Source organism: Musca autumnalis, unplaced genomic scaffold (assembly GCF_047663935.1).
Source record: "Musca autumnalis isolate F117 unplaced genomic scaffold, ASM4766393v1 scaffold_2, whole genome shotgun sequence".
In the NCBI taxonomy this organism is placed as follows: domain Eukaryota; kingdom Metazoa; phylum Arthropoda; class Insecta; order Diptera; family Muscidae; genus Musca; species Musca autumnalis.
In genome coordinates, this window is record NW_027411755.1 from 270,909,980 (window position 1) to 270,923,224 (window position 13,245).

Below are 13,245 nucleotides of genomic sequence, written 5' to 3' on the forward strand. Positions count from 1 at the left end.
GTTGATGTTTTTTTACTGGGTAAAATTTTTTATTTTTTTTTTTCTTAAAAAAATAAAGAACCATTTTAATACTTTTTGGAATTTTTAATTTTCCATCCCTGGTGTGGCATCATTTCCAGTGAGTGTTTGTGTATTCTCCTTTATGCTCTCATTTCTTGTATTCTTCCTATTACCAGTTCGTCAATTCTGTTTTCTTTTAAAACCCCCCTAAAAGAGGAAATATGATAAAGTTGAGAAATGGAGGAAATATGATGAATTCGGAACGAGTTTTCTTGTCTTTTATTTAGTTTGATTTTGAGTGTCGCGCAGTGAGTTAGTTCGTTTTGCTACGGAAAATAGCAAATAAAAATATGAATAATTACAAATTACAATTTAAGCTCTTTTGTGATGACAAAATGGAAACTTAAAAATGAGAAATAGCTAAAAAGAGTCCATCCAATAAAGTAATGGATGACAAATCAAGTATTCGTTTCGTGGTTTTAATAATTATGATGAATAATAAAATTTAAAGGGGAAAAGAAAAAATACTTTCTAGAGTTTTTTATGCATCCTCCTAAATCAAATTTAAAGAGAATAAGTGATATAAAGTGAGTGACTAAACTGAATGTGTACACGAAATATAAGCAGAACCACTGAAGAACAAAATAAAAAAATAGTTTGGTTTTCAAAAATAAGAGCAGAATGACGAAGTAGCTCGTATTCATTGTGGTGGTTGGCAGACAAGTGGAGGGTGAAAAGGCTGGATCTTTTGGCCACAGTCAGAGCTTTAAAAAGTTCAAGCTTGGACTACCAACATTTAAGAAAATGTATAAACAAAGCTTGTTAACAATTTTTATGATTTCGTTCGTCTATGGCCCGCAAAGTTCTCGAAACCAGTGAGACGAGTTGAACTGAGAAAATAAAAACTAAATAATAACCAACACAAAGAAGCCAAAATTTATGTCTACCGTCTACCACAATCCATTTTCATTTAACAACAGCAGTACAGGTACTACGTTTTGCTAGCAAGCGTTTGATCACCCCTCTCCAACAACATCTGATCTGCTGGCTGTAGGAATTGTTCATTTAGACGCCCACTGGAATAAACCACATCAATATAATGCATTTATTTGTATGTGTATAACAAACCAACACCCCACTTCTTCTACCAATAATTATCAACCACACAAATGTCTTACCGCCGATCAATTGTACTTTGATTCCTTAAAGCCTACTTTGAATAAAACTTGTTCGCGTCCTACGTACTGTGCTTTGTTTTGTGAATCGACCCAACGGTGCTCCAGGAAAGTTACCTCCATCACCTAGCAAAAAATATTTGGCGTTTTTGGTTAAAAGTGGCATTTTACGTTGAGGGCGCTGAACGTCGTTGGGTACGGCAAGCCGTCATGGGGGTATTAAGATGGCGCGATCCCACCGGATCGCGTATGTCTGTCAGTGGCAACAATCACAATGCTAGCAACACAAATCATCCGAATAACAATAATAATCGAGTTGAGGTAAGTCGAAAGAAAATATGCACTGCCACCAATCCCCTGCACTTACTGTATCCGATTGTTGAGCTAGCTGAATGTATCTATCACTGAATCACTCAGACGTATGCCAGCACTTTCAGCTTACTGATTGATGCAAACTTTCACAAACTTTGAATAAGTTGAATGTCTTTCCTATAGATACATACATTATTACGCTATGTGTTCTGCTATATTCGATTGAATTAAACATAAAAAATCATTGTCCTTCGTTTCATAGGAAAAACGAACAAAGAATGGTCAATTTTAGTCGGTATGTATTTATAATAATTTAACATAAACTAGAGATGCACAAAACAGTACTCTAGCGTAAATTTCATTTCGTTTCATATATTGTCACATACATTGTTTTGTGCATCTCTAACATAAACATAGTTCAGTACAAACATATGGGCAAGTATTTAGATATTTGGAAACCGACATGATTTGTTGTGTGGCGTAACTATCCAAAAGTTAGTCAAATTAAAACGGTATTACGAATAAATGTGCGAGCAACCTACGCATCTTCTTCGTAAAAGCGTGAAATTAGCCCCATCATTATCATCATAACTTAATCGCCCCAGCCGCAGAAAACTTTCTCTTTTGTTTCGTCTTCAATGTGTAGCGTTTTTAAGCTTTCAACCGGTTTCTCTTACACGTACGCACATATTTACCACGATATGCGACTGTTTTGCAGAACACTGCATTGTATCAATCAACGTGCGATCAATCGAAATTGTTGTTTGTTTTTGGTCTACTCTAAACGATCAGTAAGACAAACATTGCGGGCGTACTGTTAAGTGGGGGAAGACACAGACAATCATTTTGAATTTGGATTGGCTTTTTCCCAACATTGTTATTGATCATCCATCTCCAGTCATATTGTTCTGTTTTCAGTTGCTATTTTTCTTTGTTGTTGCTTGCTCAAAAGGGAGCTCTCATATATACGTATACACAAAACAGACATATACCTACATATATGTTGACACACCGCTCCCTTACTTCCACAAAACATTCTATTTTGGGCTAAGTTTGTTGTATGAGTTTTTTACAAGTTGCCAAAGACACGAGCAAGCACACACTCCTTGTGCTACACTGAGTCACACACTGACAGACGGAGTCGTTTACACTAATTTATTCGTATGTGTTTCACTATAATTACACTACTTGCAGAAAGTAATGAAGCACATATAATCAAGGCATCACTAGGTAGCTACATCAGCTAGCAATTCAGTACTGCGAGACGTCAAATTTTTCAAAAATATTTTGCAAACATAAAGCGATTCCTACAATAGGTCTGTCTGGTTACTTTCCAGCAAGAACTTTCTCAGAGAGTAAGGAGTTTTTATGTCCGTGTTTAGACACACGGGAAAGTAAATTCAGTTTTTAGGCAATAGGGGGTAGGAAAGAGTATTGAGGAGCTCTTTCCTCTCCGCTCTCTCCCAAAAACTCCATTTACTTTCCCGAGAAATTTGTGTGTCTAAACACAGACTATGTCTTTTGTAAGTAAACAAACACCTTTCCAGCAAAAACCAGCAAGCAATCAGCTGACTTGCCAAAACAGAACAATTTGTCCGCCAATGAAGGAACCAAAGGAGGAGCTTCTTGGCATTAACTTTCGATGTAAAAATTATATTTTTAATGCCTCCAAATTGGTATATTTTGCGTTTTCAAATCCATCAGATAGTAAAAGAACACATGTAATTATGGCCCTTAGACTTGCTATCTCCGCAATAAATGTTTTTAATTTTCACAAACATAAATCAACGAAAAATTAAAAACAGATGATTGTGTGTTTTCAGGAAGAAAAAGAGTTACAAGTTCTTGCTAGAAGAAATTTGCCCAGCAAGAATTTGCAAACTCTCAGAAAAAGAACTGTCAAAATGTCTCTCTCGAATCGCTCTCTTTTGCTGACTTTTTGTGTTAACAGACAACTTCCAGCAACAATTGTTACAATTTTTAGGTTTCCTTTAGAGAATTCAAATAAACGTGTAATACAGATATTTTTAGAGTATTAAATCAAGTTTGACAGCTCGTGGTACCATCAGCTGCGCTGTGTTTCGGTCTTTGGATTCGGTTACCTGAATTATTGTGTCATGTTGCAAAACATTTAGTACCTATATTTTTAGATTTTTTTGACTAACGGTTCCAGGATATCGGGCATTTGAGGTTGACGATTAATCATCTTTGATCCACCACCAGAATTGTTTATCGGGAGCACATTGTCTTAATCTGTCATGTTGTCTGGGCATTTGCTATTGGAACTTTACGTTTTTGCCACTGTCGTCTACATTCGCCCATATGATATACATACACACAAAGCACCCTGTGGCGTGTCCATATTAAAATTTCATAATCTCCCTCATGTTTGGTAAATCCATTCGAAATTTTTAAGACAAAATAGGCTCAATGTCGTTATCAGCAGCTCGTTACGAGGCAGTGCTGTTGTTGTTGTTATGGTGGTCGTTAACAACTACAATAACAAGGCACCCAGTATTTTGCTTATTCGTGTTCTATTGGGTCGAAAACATTTTTTTTAGCATTTGCCATTTGTTGTTGAAAGATTGCGGAAGGTTATGGCTGCTTGTCTCGTCTCGTTTGGCACCATGACTTCCAAACCTAAATGACAATATTGGATTATTTTTATGTAGTTGAAAATATACTAAACATGCTATCAATCTGCTAATGATCATTTGATCACAAGACTGAAGTTTCGGTTGCGTTCTTTCTACTTGAACGTACCTTTTTCTTTTACCTATTTGAAAAGCAGGTAGTTATTGAGTGTGGGCGTATTTATTTAAAGATTTTTTGTTGTTGTTGCGCAGTTGAAATTGTTATCTTATGTCTGTATAATTATATGCACTCAAGGAATAATGTATCAATTTATATATGGCGAGGCCAATATTTCGATAGAGTAAACAAGTGAAAAAAGGACTCAACGAACACCATACTCCATCCCATATTCCCCTTTCAGAAGCAACCATTTAATGTACATTTATATAATGTTGTTTTTATATTTTTTAATTCAGTATAAATTTATTTATTGCAATGTTTTATAAATGATTCTAGCATTTTCTAATATTTCAGCTTGCATTATTGCATTAAATATATATTTAGCTATTTAACCCCTTTAGAGGCATTTGAGAATAGTTCCTCTCTAAAGTAAAGTAAAGATTTAATGTACATACAGTTTGTCAAGTAATTGTTTTCGAAACAAGAAAACTAAATTTTTTCTGTATTAATTTATGAAAAATGGCTAATAATTATGATAAAAATGTCGGTTTTTTTGCAAAAATTCGTTGGACGACTTATTTAAGACAAGGCAGGGTGAATAAAGAGAAAATTAACCCACGTAGTCCAACAAAAATAACGAAAACCAATAACTACATGTAATGCAAGTTGTCAAATAAATGTTTTCGAAATGTTATAGAGGTTCCAAAATACCCCATATTTTCGGTAAATACTTGAAAATCATGACATTTTATGAATTTTATTCTTAACAGGGATTAACTACTAAGAAGTATCAACAATATTAGACATCGAATATCCATACTAGGGGTGTTACCATATGGACCAAGGGAGTACCAGGTCATATTACCTGCAAACAGGGTCCTATAGGTCTTAAACCGGGAATATCTGAAAACTAAGACGTTTTAAGAAGTTCTTTAGTTCATTAGGATGGATTGGCATCAACTAAAATAAATATTACCTTCAGAATAATTAAATCAGAAGGGTTGCCAGATCAACTAAAAAGGTACCAGATTATAAAAACAGTAAATGAGACCAACTGAATCCATAACCAGGGTATAGGCAATCCAAAACAAACCGATATATTACATAAAAGTACAAAAATCGATTAGAAATGCATATGCAAGATATTGTCAGTCTATACTGATTTCATAATAGACATCCGATTTCAGCTGTTTAGAGCCAGTTCAGAGTAATTCTCTACATTTTTTCGCTTCCATGGTAACACTGAAGCATTATTTTCCCGTCAGCATTATTTCTCCGTAAAAAATATGATGCAGTAGTACTGCAGAGTACTCGAAATGTGTCCAATTGATCGTAGTACTCATTTCTGAAAATTGTCGAAGTCTGTACCCCATACATTTCTAAACAATTTTGGTCTCCTACTGCGATATTTCCGATTGTTTCTTGAAATATGATTATCTCTTAATTAATTTGAAGTGAAACAACAAACTTCGGTGCCCTCTTTTTAGACACAGGTGGTCTCGTTTACTTTTTATATAATCTGGTACCTTTTTAGTTGATCTGGCAACCCTCCTTATTTAATTATTCTGAAGGTAATATTTATTTTAGTTGATGCCAATCCATCCTAGTGAACTAAGGAAATTCATAAAACGTCTTAGTTTTAAGATATTCCCGGTTTAAGACCTGTAGGACCCTGTTTGCAGGTAATATGACCTGGTACTCCCTTGGTCCATATGGTAACCCCCCTAGTATGGATATTCGATTCGATACTTGTTAGTAGTTAATCCCTGTTAAGAATAAAATTCATAAAATGACATCATTTTCAAGTATTGACCGAAAATATGGGATATTTCGGAACCTCTATTACATTTCGAAAACATTTATTTGACAACTTGCATTACATGTAGTTATTGGTTTTCGTTATTTTTGTTGGACTACGTGGGTTAATTTTCTCTTTATTCACCCTGCCTTGTCTTAAATAAGTCGTCCAACGAATTTTTGCAAAAAACCCGACATTTTTATCATAATTATTAGCCATTTTTCATAAATTAATACAGGAAAAATTTAGTTTTCTTGTTTCGAAAACAATTACTTGACAAACTGTATCTTTAATGTTGTTTTTATAATTAGTAAGTTGTACCTTTATGTAAGTCTTAGGGTTATTTTAGTTCTTTTTTAATAATAGAATTATGATTATAATCTGAAGAATATTGTATTCGCTTATTGATCCATAGCTTTTTAAACAAAATAAAGCGCAAATTAGAATTAAACGGGAAAGGAAATCTTTTCTTATTTCGGCTTATAGGACCCATGTTCTTTAGAGGTCTCATAAAAAATATGCCGTTGCAATAAAAACCTTTACTACATGGGGTAAAAATTTCAAATCAATCGAAGGCGGGGTATTAAACTTAATGTAGGTAATATATCGCACCTGCTCAACAAAAGGGTAGTAACTCAAAATTTTCACTTTTCATCAAAAAACGATACATAATAATCAACACCACGTAATGTAAAAAACTCCCATTGTTTTGTCAAAAATACCGATAAGTCAATTGTTATCTCTTCAGAATAACTACTCTGTATCGACAAAAGAGACTAACTTCAAGTTGCGCCCACATGTTTCAGGCATTTACATCGCGATTTTTTAGCAAAAGAGTAGTATTTCGAATTATTCCCTTTTTATTTTATCAATCGCCGCCCATTTTTTCATTTAAAGGGGCACAAGTCGAAATAATTTCTCTACTTGTACCTTTATGTAAGTCTTAGGGTTATTTTAGTTCTTTTTTAATAATAGAATTATGATTATAATCTGAAGAATATTGTATTCGCTTATTGATCCATAGCTTTTTAAACAAAATAAAGCGCAAATTAGAATTAAACGGGAAAGGAAATCTTTTCTTATTTCGGCTTATAGGACCAATGTTCTTTAGAGGTCTCATAAAAAATATGCCGTTGCAATAAAAACCTTTACTACATGGGGTAAAAATTTCAAATCAATCGAAGGCGGGGTATTAAACTTAATGTAGGTAATATATCGCGCCTGTTCAACAAAAGGGTAGTAACTCAAAATTTTGAAATTTTCACTTTTCATCAAAAAACGATACATAATAATCAACTCCACGTAATGTAAAAAACTCCCATTGTTTTGTCTACTCTTTCATCAAAAATACCGATAAGTCAATTGTCATCTCTTCAGAATTACTACTCTGTATCGACAAAAGAGACTTATTTCAAGTTGCGCCCACATGTTTCAGGCATTTACATCGCGATTTTTTAGCAAAAGAGTAGTATTTCGAATTATTCCCTTTTTATTTTATCAATCGCCGCTCATTTTTTCAGTTAAAGGGAAATAATTTCTCTACTAAAACAAACATTTGTTTCAACAAAATGGTAGTAACTCAAAAAATGGTTAGAAATGTGACCAAATACTTAATGAAATAAAAAGAAATCCAGTTCTGTAGTGTAGTAAAAATGACATCTTTACGATGGCGTAGTTTTTTTCTGTGTATTATACCTTTAACATAAACATAAATCGTTTTTTGTCTATACTGAAAAGTATAAAACTTTGAGTTACTACCCTTTTGTTGAACAGCCCCCCTATTCAGTAACTTTTTAACAACTTTACTCATTGTTTATTTTACAACAATTTTATTTGTTTGTTTTGTAGTTGTTACAAAAACAAAAGAAATTTTAACAACTTTTCAATCGATAAAAGTTACAGAATAGGCCTACAAGTGCGATATGTACATCCCAACGGCAATTCACTTTTCCAGCTTTATCTGTTCCCCTGAAACCAATTATAATACTGTTTAGTACTTTTTGTACAAATAAATAAACCTCCTTTAAGCAAATACAAATTGTGTCGAATTTAGTACTGCTTCGGGCACATTAGTACGATTTTCCAAAGTTACCTCCGTATCTCAATTCTACATTCCAACAGTAATCCTAATTCCAAATTTCAGGATTCCAGCTCTATCCGTTCACCCAAATCCAAAGTGTACTAAATTTAGTACGTTGCGTGTACTTATAGTTAGAATTTCAAAAACCTTTCTTTGTTACTTTTCATTCCAAATTTTACGATTCCAGCTCAATCCGTTCACCCAAATCCAAATTGTACTAAATTTAGTATCATTTAGTACTTTTCGTACCCTTATAGTTCGAATTTCCGAAAACCTTTCATTGTTACTCTTCATCAGTGGCCCTCATTCCAAATTTCAAGATTCCAGCTTTATCTGTTCACCCAAATCCAAGTTTCGTGAATTCGTGACGGCTTCATATTTGCAAATAGAATGTATGTATATATTTCTTTTAATTAATCACATACGGGGACAAAGTATTAGCCATGTATGTGTCCAAATATAAATTAATTATCTTTAAGATATTGCGTAGATGCACAAGCCTTATCGCTCAACCAAAATAGAAGCAGTAGAAAAAAAGTGTGTAAAACCGTGCAAGAGGGGTGCACCAGATAAGTATCTTATGATTCAACTGCAGACTTTTCCTTTGTTCATTGTTGTTTTGCGCCTCAGTGTAATTCTATACAAACTTCACAAACCATAGGGTCGCGCGCGTCATTGGAAGAGATCAACATCTTTTATGTAATCTCTAAGGTCTTTTATAAAAGTATTATTTTCTTTGTTAGACTGAATAATAACGGGGTTAAGGTCCCTACATAGAAAAAGATCAGCATAACTTGTTGGAAGTGGAAACAAATTAGTTTTCTTTACAGGCGGTGCTTATCCATTCTTATCTATGTTTGCAGGGTTTCGAGACTGCATAAACACGTACCTTCATCAACACTACTTTAAACATTTGTGGTCATTTGTGTTGCCTCGTAAATATCTCAGTAATACGTAATGTCTGTTTTTTTATTGTTCTTTTTTGGACGTAAGTCTATTTATTTGCATATTTAATACCAAAAAAATGTTTACCCATAAAAGGTCTTCCAAACAATCAGCACGATTATTGTGAGTGGTAATGATGGTATCGTTTTTTTGTGTTGGAAATATACTTTTTGTCAACATTACTTTTCTAAAAGCCATCATATTTTATAAACATGCATAATATTTATGTATAAAATACATACTGAGGAAGAAATCTACATTTCTTCAAGTTGACAGCTGAGGTGCTAGTTTATAATATATTTATGTATCCGGTAATTGAAGATATTTCACGGCAGACATAGCTTTTGTGCTACCTAACAGATAACTATGTATATAACGATCTTGAGCTGAACACAAAGCAGGCAAATAAAACAATTACCTGTGATCGTTGACATTTGTTCTAGTTTCATTTAATTATACATACTAAAAAGCTAACGTAATTTCGCTGTATGCTGATTATGTTTAATGCCATTTAATTGCAGTTAATGAATTGGTTTTCAATGCGAGACAATTTATCATTTACATGACACGAGTGACTAATGAAAAGAGAGTTAATTTTTTTGGAAATGTTAAGTGATGCGAAAGTTTTGAAAATTACAGAAAGTAGTTAATGATTGGCAGACAAAGAGAGAACCCACCAAACTTTTGATTAGTCAATCGATATATGTATTAATATTTTTTAATATCCGTTTTTCTGCAAAAATTAAATCAACAAGCATTTTTTCCATTTACTCTCTTTATTGTTCCATTTGCTAGCATTGCAAGCTTTTAATGATGAGAAAATGACGCTAATAATGGTGAAAAGAAATAAAAGGTGAAACTTTTATTTTGAGTAGCATGAAGCCGAACAACGTTCAATTTGCCACTGGTTTGTTATTCCATTGAGTGTAATGTATTTTGGGGAGCATCGACTTTCCACTTGATGATGGCGATGATGTAACAACAAGGGAGGGAATGCCATTGTATCATTTTTGTACGCTTATTTTAATTGTCTAATTATTTGATTTGGGAAATGAACTTTTTGTTAATCATTACATTAGTCATGTCAGTTGGTGAGCCCCAGACATTCCGCCTAGTGAAGTTATCGCAAAAAATTTACAAACGTGCGAATGAAAAAATAGATGTACATATGCTTATGTTCCCAGCTTTTCCGTTTTCCACTAACTATTGATATATATGAGATAAGTGAATATGTTTGAAACGCGCTACAGTAAAGGTAGTAAAGAAACGTCTTTAGATGGTGTCATGCTTTACTAGGAAATGTGAACTCTGCTTATTGCGTTGATGACCCAGAAAACTTTCTTTTCTGCAATGTATAGAAAATAAAGAGGCGATTTCACGGAGCAAACCGAAGAAAAGCTGTAAACACAAGCAAGCTTTGCTCTGATGTGTTATGACAAAATTTCGAAGCCGTTTCTTTCTGTACAATAGATTAATATCAAGCACATTAAATGCATGCATGGGGATTAATATGAAAATTCCAACTGCATTCATTATTAGCTAAACAAGTTCTGGTTGATATTATGAAATAAGTCTCATGCTCGTTTGAGGATTACCGTTTTTCTTTTTATTTTGTGCACTTTTCGTGGCCAACCATAGAATTATTCGGAGATGTTGTTGTTTCTGTTGATTATTTTCGAGTATTGCACAATTTTGCTGAGAGTTAGCTAAATGTTGGATTTCATGCCATACAGACGGATCGAGATTTGCCATTGTACCAGCCAGCAAAACTTGAAACATGTATACGAAAGCAATTACAAATATCTTTATTTACATATTGCTGACGGACAGACATGTTTTTTTATATACTCATAGTAAGATGTAGAAACAACTACGGGATGGCTGACAGCAAACTAAGCAACGGAAAGTCGAATTCAGCCTTTGCTCTATGGTGACTGTTCACTGTTCGCCATGGATACTTGGCATGATCAGGGCTGGGGAGTCAAGCAAGTTTTTGCCAGACTCCGGCTCCAACCAAACTTTAACGGCTGCGGAGTAGACTCTGAATATATGTATATTCCTATGCCACAAGAATTCAATATTAAACTTGTATTATATTCTTATGATAATCCATAATAAGACTACAAAAGCGTATTTGGAATTTAGGTCATAAGCAGGGATGCCAGATAAGTTTGGTCGAAAATCGGCACTTTTCGGGTGCCAAAATCGGCAAAATCGGCAAAAAATTTTCAAAATCGGCAAAAAATCGGCAAATTAAAAAACATTTATATCAGTTCAAATTATTGCTATATTTAATAAGCATAACTAAAAAAATAACATTATAAGTACAACAAAACAATTAACAATTCATAAACCAAGGCAATAATTCAATATTTGTATAAATATAAATGGTTTTACCATATACATATGCAGTATAAATTTATAAGTACGTGTATATATGAGATCAATACATTCTCAATTCAGTCAAGCTAAACAAAACTTATACAAATATTATCTTAAGAGGTTAATTAATAAGGTGATTGTTTTTGTATTGGAATTTTGAAATTTTGTTTTACAATTAAATTCAATTTCAAAAACACATTTCCATTTGAAAAACCAAAAGTTCTAGGACAGAGAAGCCATCCCACAGTCGATACGTCTGAAGAGCTGCTCAACTAACAGCGAAACCAGGTCACGTAATTTGGTGACTGTGCGGGTTCGAGTCCTTGGCTTTCCTTTTTCACATGCAAACAATTTTTGATCATCAAGTTTAACTCTAAACGAGAAAATTAATAAAAATCATTAAAAAAATTAACTTCGCCCTAACAGGCAAAATTTCAAAAAATTCAATTTCTTTAATAAATATTTGAATTAAAGTTTTGGAACAAATCATTTTTAATGCCAACATCATAACAGTTAGACTTACTTAATTTTAAGTATTCTTTAGCAAAGAGAATTCCTTCCATAGAGTCCCAAACTAATCGATTTCGACACTTGTTTTTATTTAAATTTACTTGGCTAAAAACTCTTTCCACATTTGCTGAAGAATGTGGCAAGACTAAAATATGTTTAATAAATTTGTACAAAATAGGAAATAATGGTTCAGAATTTGCACATTTTAATTCTCACACTGTTTTCCAAAACTCTAGAAACTCTACTTTTTATCCTTAAAAAAAATTTAGAAATTTAAACGTGAAAGTTCTCGTAATTCTGAGTCCAAGTCTTGCTTTTCGCTTATGTTCATAATGCTTTCGTATTCCTTTATAATGTCGAAAAATTAATCTTCTGTGCCATTTATTATAAAACTTGGATTTATTGAAGCTAGGCACTTAAATTTGTTTTCAAAATCAAACCGCTTCAAAATATGATCACAACGTTCAATGTAAAAGTTTGTGCAGCTTTTAATTATTTACACTAACTCACTATTCGACAATTTCGTTTTTTGTACACGTTTTGGTAATCAAGGAAATTCAAACTGTTTTTATAATCTGTTAAAAACGTTATTATTATTATTAATCTGACTACTCTTGATGATGTAGTTGTCTTTGTTATTGTACAAAATCAGGGCTAGCCACCACAATTTTTACACAAAACGCAAATTTTATGTGAACAAGTTGCCTTAAAATCGGCATTTTAGGGTAAAAATCGGCAAATCGGCATTTCTATTTTTTTGGACTTAAAATCGGCAAAATGCCGATAAATCGGCAAATCTGGCATCACTGGTCATAAGGTATAATTTGGACCTTGTTTTTTTTATGAAAAGGTTGGGTTTATTGAAACTAAAGAACAAATTGAATTTCATTTTGTGCAGATACGAGTAATTGTTTATTCTCAGATTGTCATGACATTTGCATGTTGCTGGTCAGCCAATATAGCCTTGGATTACTTGTCCTATAAGTAAGTAGTACATACTATCATAAATATAAAGTAAATAAATGTCCGTCCAAAAAGAGTTCATTCTTAGATCCGTTATTTATGATGTAAAGAAATATCATTCTGTTAAGTGTTAATAAATATTACACTGTACAACACAAACAATAATTACAAGATAATTCGGCCAGATTATGAAAGAGGACCGAAAAAAGGAAGTCACGTCTATCGGCGTTTTGGAAGTTTACGTCGGGAAGTAACCTAAGTAGGCGTGACAATTTCCGCCCATTCCTACAGGTTTTAAAATATTCGACATCAGATTCCTTGGAATC

At 33.2% G+C, this 13,245-nt stretch overlaps 1 protein-coding gene across 18 annotated transcripts in view; it reads left to right on the forward strand.

Annotated features, from left to right (window-relative positions):
* The window catches only part of RapGAP1 (Rap GTPase activating protein 1), a 152,868-nt gene that overhangs the window by 116,805 nt on the left and 22,818 nt on the right, over positions 1–13,245 (forward strand). The window contains exon 1 of one of the 18 annotated variants that reach the window (XM_073965027.1): positions 101–1,496. The exons of the other annotated variants lie outside the window; for them this stretch is intronic. Coding sequence (XP_073821128.1) covers positions 1,386–1,496 — 111 coding nt within the window. The 5' untranslated portion in view covers positions 101–1,385. Of the gene's footprint in view, positions 1–100; positions 1,497–13,245 lie in introns of those variants that run through there. 18 annotated transcript variants of the gene reach the window in all.